The 9244-nt window shown below is 37.4% G+C and overlaps 1 protein-coding gene across 1 annotated transcript; it reads left to right on the forward strand.

Annotated features, from left to right (window-relative positions):
- Positions 1-6806: 6806 nt before the first annotated feature.
- On the forward strand, positions 6807-7410 carry LOC104881287 (blue copper protein 1a-like). Its single transcript, XM_010660895.1, has 2 exons — positions 6807-6972; positions 7073-7410. Exons 1-2 carry the CDS (start codon positions 6807-6809, stop codon positions 7408-7410), a joined length of 504 nt encoding a protein of 167 aa, XP_010659197.1.
- The last annotated feature ends 1834 nt before the right edge of the window (positions 7411-9244 follow it).

Below are 9244 nucleotides of genomic sequence, written 5' to 3' on the forward strand. Positions count from 1 at the left end.
TTACTTTATGTATTTTCTTTATGCACTTTCTTATTATAGTAGCACTTGCAATCCCATGCTTTTGTTATGATATATTTTGGGATTGGTTGTATTACTTGTTATCATCTTTAATGTACTTTCATGAAGTAATACAACTCTATCATTTTTTTGCATACTCTTGGTATTATTTTATTTTTATTCCTCTACTCATATCTATTTTCTTTTTGAAACATGTGGTTTCTCCTTATCTACTCAAATTACATCCACTCAGGAGGCACCACTTCCTCCCTGTAATTTCAATCGCTCATACCACATTGAGGACAATGCTCAGCTTGGTTGGGGGGAGACAGTTGAGGAAGGAAGTTTTTTATTATTATTATTGTTAATACTAAATTTTTTGGTAATTTAGGTTACTTTTGTTTAATTTTAAAATTTTTCTCTATGGTTGTTAAAGATAATTTCTCAAAAATAAAATAGGATAAGTCGAGTTTTAACTTAATTATTTAAGTCTTTGAGTTTGTTTTATGCTTTCAAAGTTAAAGCTCTCTTTGATTTTGAACTTATTTCTTCCATTTCAAGCTTTACACACACAGTGCACATTAGATCCCGGATATATGATGTAAAACTTTCTCACCTTCTAAGCTTAGGAAAATTTTGACTTGGTTCATTACTTAACCTCTTTTTAATAGTGTTGGGACACCTCAAAAAGACCAATGAGTCTTAGAAAAAGAAAAAGAGAAAAAGAAAAAGGAAAAGTGAAAAAGAAAAAGAAAAAGAGAATAAGCTTCTATTCTTTCCTTGAAACCTAAGCATGATCCGAATGGGTGGCGAAAGCCTTTAAAACCCGATGCCCTAAACCTTGATTGGTTGGGAGTCATCGATCCTCTGCTTGCTACATAGGTGAATTGGTTAAAGTTTAGTGAGTAAAAAGAATTGTGAATAAGAAGGTGCGTTCCTAACCTATTAAGAGTTGGTTAATTTTGCCTTTGTTCGAGAAAAGCTTAGGTTGGAGGGTGAGGATAGTTGTATATACTATATCCGGAGCCTAATCTCGTTAACACTTAGCTCATTATGGAAGAGTTTGATTTGGAACCTTGAGAGTAGAGATCTTTTGATACTTAATTGCATAATCTCCACTCTTTGTACTTTTTGTTTAAGTTTTAGCTTTGACAGCTCCTATTGCATTTTGAATCTTCATATCTTTAGTTCACCATGTGAGATGTGTTTTGATATCGGTCATGCCACTCAATTATTTTTTTGGAATGATTTGCATGACCTCTTTTATGTTTACTACTTTGTTTGCTTAGTTTTTCTCTCCTTAATTGCTAAGGGACTAGCAATATGTCGGTTGGGGGGAGTGATTACTACTCAAAAAGGGCTATTTGATAGCTTGTAATTAAATCTTTTAAACACTTTTGAGTAGTAATTATTTCCCTTTAACCCAATTAACATATTAAGGACCTTTGCAATCCCTTCTAATCACTTTCTGTAAGTTTTGGTGTTTTTGTTAGTAATTTGATCACCAAAGCAATCCAAGATGGAGGAGAGTTATTTGGAATCCATGGTAAAGCAATGGAAAGCTCAGGAACATGAAGAATCAGAGCTTTGAAGCCTTAAAGTCCTTTACCATAACCAATCCGGAATGCAAGGAGGAGAAGTAAAGAGAGAATCTACCTTGAAGCATTCTTGATGACAGTCAGTTTAGCCACTTTTGGAGTACTTCCTAAAGTCCAATTTATGCATGCTTTATGTCGTTTCGAAGATCGGGAAGTCAACAATCCAATGCTTCAAACGGTTCACAAATCAGAGTTGAAATGAATAAGTTAGAGCCAATGGAAGCAGATCACTCCAAGCTGAAGGCCAATTTCGCAGGGCTGCGAAATCAGCCTTCGGCTGCGAAATGATTTCGCAACCATCTTGTTCGTCTGCGAAATTTCGCAGCCATTTTGTGTGCCTGCGAAATTCTCCTGAGTGCTTCCAGATATTTGCGACCAACGTTTTTTGTTATTTTGCCTCAGATATTTGTTGTCTAAATCCCAATTCTCTCCTTGTAATCCACCAATTAGATGATTCCTTAGTTGTTAAGCAAGGATACAAGGGTAAACAACCTGTTATATATTGTTTTGTAATTTTCATTTTAAAAACGTCGGGGAACTTTCTCCAGAGACGAACTTTTGTAAATTTGACACTTAGTGAAATACGAAGTATCTTTTGCTTTCTTTTTCTCTCTACTATTTTCTATTTTCTTAGTAGCCAAACATCCTTGGAGGATGAAATCCCCAAGGATGAGAGGCTAAAACCTTTTAGTTTCTTGAAGTAATGGATGCCATGTGAAGCTCCCGTGTCAGGATGGAGATTTCCAAGCCATGAATGTAAGTAGCTGAGCGTCATAAATGTTTTCATTCAAAGTAAAGTTTTTAATCCCTCTGACTTGCTTTGAATGGCCAATACTTGATAACCTTTTGGTCTCAGTGGATTCTTATTGTTAGATCCACTGACGTTCATTAGTTATTTCCTACGAGCCATTGTATTGCAAGTCGAGGAGATGACCTATATCATTAAAAGAGCATTTATGAGGTTCAGCTACCCTTTTTGTAAGTTTTCAAGGACTAAAACTCAGTTGTTAAACACATACCGGTTCGGGAAGTAAGCATCACCTGAGTTGCTTCCCCAACTCGAGGTGAAAAGTTCCAAAATCTCCATTTTTACACAGTGAGTTAAGCATGGCTATCCAAAGCTTTGAGAAATTTCTTTTTCCATCTTTTAACCTATTTTCATGTTAGTTTAATTTACAACACCTTCATCTTTTTATGTTTTCATCTTAACCTAATTTTTATTAAGAAAAGTTCACTCCATCCTCCGAACTTCACCAGTTAAAGTAAAAACCCTTCCCAGTGTTCGATCCTAGAGCCACTATGCTATAGTAGCTTTGCTACTTTAGTGTAAGAACCTTAGGTATAAATTTTGTTGATACCCTTACATGCCAAGCTACCAAGAGTCGGGTTATCAGTTGTTTTTATTGATGATTATTCTCGTTATAGTTGGATTTTTCCTATGAAATCTCGTTCTGAAATTTTACCAATATATTGCAATTTTGCAAAAATGGTTGAAACTCAATTCTCCAAACGTATCAAAACCTTTCGATATGATAATGCTCTTGAATATACTCAATATGCGTTTCAAGCTCTGTTACATTCCTATGGCACTATACATCATTTAACTTGTCCAGGTACCTCTCAGCAAAATGGTCGAGCCGAAAGAAAACTTCGTCATATTCTTGACACTGTTCGTGCTCTACTTCTTTCTGCCAAAGTTCCTGCCTCATTTTGGGGTGAAGCTAGTCTTCATGCTGTTCATGCAATTAACCGCATTCCAAGTGCTGTCATCCATAATCAGACTCCGTATGAGCGTCTCTTTGGGTCACCCCCTGACTATCATCACCTTCGCTCATTTGGATCTGCTTGTTTCGTTCTTCTTCAGCCTCATGAGCACAACAAACTTGAGCCTCGATCTAGACTCTGTTGTTTCCTTGGTTATGGCGAAACTCAAAAGGGGTAGAAGTGTTATGATCCTGTCTCTCATCGTCTTTGTGTTTCTCGTAATGTTGTCTTTTGGGAACACCGATTGTTTGTTGAACTCTCTCACTTTCGTTCTTCCTTGACTAACTCCTCTGTTTTAGAAATCTTTCCAGATGAGTCTCTTGTTCCTTTTACAAATACTTTTGATCCTCCTTTGGATTTCTCTCCAGATATCTTTGATGCTTCTCCTAGACAGGTTGCAGATGAACAGATTGATGACGAGCTACCCCACCTTGAGCCTGGGTCCCCTGCTCCTACTCTGCCTGAAGATCCTCCATAAGACATTCCACCTCGCCATTCAACCCGGGTAAGATCCATTCCTCCACACCTACTTGACTATCATTGTTACACTGCCTTTGCTACACTTCACGAGCCTCAAACCTATCGTGAGGCCTCTACTGACCCTTTATGACATATTGCAATGAAAGAGGAACTTGATGCATTAACCAAAAACCATACTTGGGACCTGGTTACTCTCCCTCCTGGACAGTCTCTGGTTGGTTGTAACTGGATCTATAAGATCAAGACTCGCTCTGATGGATCCGTTGAGCGCTACAAGGCTCGTCTTGTTGCCAAAGGTTTTACATAGGAGTATGGGATTGATTATGAAGAGACTTTTGCTCCAGTTGCTCGTATCTCATCTGTTCGTGCTCTCTTAGCTGTTGCTGCTGCTCGTAAATGGGATTTTTTTCAGATGGATGTTAAAATGCCTTCCTTAATGGGGATCTGAGTGAAGAAGTCTATATGCAACCTCCTCCTGGTCTCTCTGTTGAATCAAACAAGGTTTGTCATCTTCGACGTGCACTTTATGGTCTTAAACAAGCCCCACGAGCTTGGTTTGCCAAGTTCAACTCCACTATTTTTCGCTTGGGTTACACTGCCAGTCCGTATGATTCTGCCTTATTTCTTCGTCGTACTGATAAAGACACTATTTTGCTTCTTCTATATGTGGATGATATGATCATAACTGGTGATGACCTTAGTGGCATTCAAGAACTCAAGGATTTTCTCAGTCAACAGTTTGAGATGAAATATCTTTGACATCTCAGCTATTTCTTGGGTCTTGAAATTACTCATTCCACAGATGGTCTTTATATTACTCAAGCCAAGTATGCTTCTGACCTGTTGTCTCAAGCTGAACTCACTGACAGCAAGACTGTTGACACTCCAGTTGAACTTAATGCGCATCTGACACCCTCCGGGGGGGGGGGGGGGGGGGGGGGAAACCATTGTCTAATCCTTCTCTTTACAGATGATTGGTTGGCAGCTTAGTTTATCTCACAGTTACTCGTCCAGACATCTCCTATGTTGTTCATCAGGTGAGCCAGTATCTGTCTGCTCCACGATCAACTCACTATGCTGCTGTTCTGCGCATTCTTCGATACCTGAAGGGTACCCTTTTTCATGGCCTTTTCTACTCAGCTCAGTCTCCTCTTGTACTCCGTGCATTCTTTGATGTTGATTGGGCAGGAGATCTTACTGATCGCAGGTCCACTACAGGTTATTGCTTCCTCCTTGGTTCTTCTTTGATTTCTTGGAGAAGTAAGAAACAAACTTTTGTGGCCCGCTCCAGTACTGAAGCAGAATATCATGCCCTTGCTGATACCACATTTGAGCTACTTTAGCTAAGATGGATTCTTAAGGATTTGGGTGTGTCCACCTCCTCTGCTACTCCTCTTTATTGTGACAACCAGAGTGCCATTCATATTGCTCACAATGATGTCTTTCATGAACAGACTAAACACATCGAGATTGATTGTCATTTTATCCGTTATCATCTTGTCCATGGTGCTCTTAAGCTTTTCTCCGTCTCCTCCAAAGATCAACTTGCAGATATCTTCACCAAGTCACTTCCTAAGAGACGCACTCGTGATTTAGTTGACAACCTTAAGTTGGTCTTACATCCATCTTGAATTTGAAGGGGGCTGTTAATGTATATTATGTTATGGGCTTTAGGCCCAGTTAGGTTACTTGTATAGTACACTTTACTTGTACCGCACACATATTACTTGTACCACACACATATGCCTCCTATATAAATGCACTGATGTATATTCTTTGATGAAGGAATAGAATACAATCATTCAGTATTTCTAACAGAAACATATGCTAATAAATTTGCATGTAGACATTATAAATATACTGGTATTTGACTCTTGTTCTTAATTTCTTGATGTAGGTAGAGATGCCGAGGAGGCATACATTCAAAGTACTCCACTGGTCTCAAATATGTATTGAAATTGCATTATCAAAATCCGATTTCCTTTTTTTTTTTTTAAAAGAACAATAAAAAGTAAAGGATGAAAGAGAAAGAGAAAGAGATTATTTTGAACAAAAGTTTAAAAAGAAAAGCTAAAATGCACATTAGTTTGGTGAAAAAGGTTGTTTATAACCCCAAAAGGTTGAAAAATTGGTGATGAAATCATTGGACTTTCTTGCCTTGTCGTATTTGTATTGAAGGAATCTGATACCCGATGTTTCAAGGCATTACATTGAAACTTTAATCCTTGGTTAGATCATGATGTCCAATACTATATACTAAGCTAGGGTACAAAGTTACAATGTCATATTTAGTATTTCATCACATAATGAAGCTTCAAAATATTGTTCCACATGAATTTGATTCATAAAATTTTCCATTTAAAAAAAGTCGTAGATGCTCATTATCAACCATGGAAACTCAGGTGGAGTCGTTGATTAAAAGTTCGATATTGCTAGCTTGCTAAATGTTCTAAGAGACTCCCAATATAATCAGCCTAGGTTAAGGTCATGTAAATTGAGTTTGAATTGGGACTTTTGTTGTTTCACTTTCTAGTTGTGTAAGTATGGCCTAGTGTCCAAGCCGGCCAGAATAACTTCTTCAAGAGACTTCCATTTGTACTACTTTCAAAATTAATCACTATTTAATTCATACCTAAAACACACTAGTGATTGCTCAAAGAAATTATGTGTATATATGTCTAGGCCAAAGGAAACCATAAAAAGAAATATGTTTTTATAATTGTCATACAACATTAGGCATGGCATAACTGCGTACCAACCAAAGGTTTCTCCGGCAACACCCTTTGGCCAGCTGACCCAGCCTGTTCATGTTGTTTTTAAGGTTTTCAATGAAATTCTGCTGGTTACAACATTTAGCTATAAATAGACCCTTAATTTAGACCCAAAGATGAAAATCACCTGTTCAAGTAACCATTGAAACTGAACATTAGAAGAAACTTGGTGACTACTCAACTTCAATAAGCTCCAATGGCTTCTAAGCGGTTTGTTGGCACCATGGCAATCTTGGCATTTGTTCTTCCTGTTGTGGCCATGGCAACTGAATTTACTGTTGGAGATGACCAAGGATGGACCATTAATTTCGACTATGAAGCCTGGGCCAAGGAGAAAGTATTTCATGTTGGAGATAAACTAGGTAATATAGTTCAAGCCTTAAGCTATGATTTCATGTTCCTTTTATCACTTTCTTTTATTCCAACTGCTAAAAGTATTATGGTCAATTCTCATACATGCAGTCTTCAAATACACGACGGGACGACACAATGTCTTCAAAGTGAATGGTACGGCCTTCACGAACTGCACTATACCACCAGCAAATGAAGCTCTTACCACTGGAAATGATGTAATTATACTGGCCGCCCCTGGAAGGAAGTGGTACATATGTGGTGTAAACGACCATTGTGCCAACTATGGACAGAAGCTTGTTATCACTGTATTGGAAGAGTCGGAATCTCCTGCACCGGCCCCCTCCAACCCCACAGCACCAGCACCCAACTCTGCTCATGGGATCTCTGGGTCCGGTTATCAACTTCTGATGGCAGCCATGGTTGCTCTTGCCTTCCTAGCTGTTTGATGATCTATTTTTATTCCAGAAGTACCTTTGATCATCTAGTTTTCAAGAATTTTCTTCTAGTTTATGGTTTTTTTATTCAATTATTTTTTATATGATTGAAAGAAAATGGTATCTTCGAAATATGAAAGATGGAAAAGAGAAATGAGGATGAATATCCGTTGAGACAGTCTTACAATTTTATTTTATTTTTGAAGTTTATTGATGTTTTTATACCTTGCTGTTTTATTTTTATTTAATCAATATAATATAAAGTTAATGTCGCAGTATGAAGAAATAATGTCAGCCTATATATAGAAGCCTTTAGATTATTGAAGAATGATGAGTTATACTTTCATAGACCACTCAAAGAATGGGAGGATATTTTTAATTTGCTTTCCACTTACAGAGACTTATGCTTTGTTTGGATTATGAAAATAATTAGGAAAGAATTTTTATTTTTATTTTTTAAAAGGAAGAAATCTCACATTCTCTTATTAGGTTTAATGTAAGAAAATTAGAAGGAAAATCAAATTCAATAAAATTTATTTGGTTTCAAATCCTTTACTATCAGATGAACTTCCTCCCCTAGTTTGGTGTGATAACAAAAGTGCAGCTGCCCTAGCTGCCAATCCGATCTTCCATGCTCGCTCAAAACACATTGATATAGATCTTCATTGTATTCTTGATAAAGTCCTTCATAAAACCCTTAATACGTATATTCCCTCATCTGGTCAGGTCGCCGATATCTTCACCAAGCATATTCCAAGCTTACAATTCTCCACCTTTTATATCAAACTCTCCATTGTCCCATGCCCTATAACTGAACAACATAACATTACTAGGAGTAGTAACTGAACCTCAAGACTTGCATCAACAAGAACAGACTACCAGAAGTAGCAACCACACCTCAAGACCTGCAACAATATGAATAGACTATTGTTAATGATTAGTTAGACTGTTATCAAGAACTGCTAAAGCAACAACTGCAGTTATAAGGATTTGTATATATATATATATGTAGTAGGCTTCAGAACAAAGTAAGACTTGCAACAATATGAATAGACTATTTTTAATGATTAGTTAGACTGTTATCAAGAACTGCTAAAGCAACAACTGCAGTTATAAGGATTTGTATATATATATATATGTAGTAGGCTTCAGAACAAAGTAATCAATAATAAATATTCCTATGATTGTTTTTTGGCTCAAACAAAAAATCATTCCTTGGTAACTCGTAGCCTACTATGAATAGTGGCAATGATTGTCGAGGGTGGCCCTAGAGGTGGAAGGAGGAGTCTCTCTTTGTTATCTTATTCTTCTTGTTGTAAATCCCCTTCTTATCCATGAACTCCTTTAACTTCCCACTTTTTACAAACTCTTTTATATGTTGTTTTGGACTTCAATACTTGTCGGTCCGATTCCCTCGATCCTCATCGTAGTCGCAATACTTATGAGGCTTGCACTCCCCCACTATGACTGAAAAGGGTTTGGATGGTCAAAATCCTTTCAGTGACTTAATTTCTTAGAGGATGTGTTAGTAGGACACTTTCTATAGCATATAGTTGGGTTTGGAACGATTTTCTAGATGAAAGTTAATATTTTCTCTAGTTCGCTTCTTCTCTTCCCTTTCAATTTGAGACATATCTTTCATATTACTTCCCGACTAGTTACGAATTTGACCCAATGATGCTTCAATAAGGAGGGCACCATAGGAGGTAGCTTTCTTTATCACTGAGACTTCAGGTCTTCTCTGGCATGGCCTGTTTCCTTGCTTTAGCAAATAATCCCTATATGGTTGTCCGTGTTGAATTAGAGAGTGAGTTCATGAGGTTTGTACCCTTTGGAAGTCCTTTGA

The sequence above is a fragment of the Vitis vinifera genome, chromosome 13 (assembly GCF_030704535.1).
Source record: "Vitis vinifera cultivar Pinot Noir 40024 chromosome 13, ASM3070453v1".
NCBI lineage: Eukaryota > Viridiplantae > Streptophyta > Magnoliopsida > Vitales > Vitaceae > Vitis > Vitis vinifera.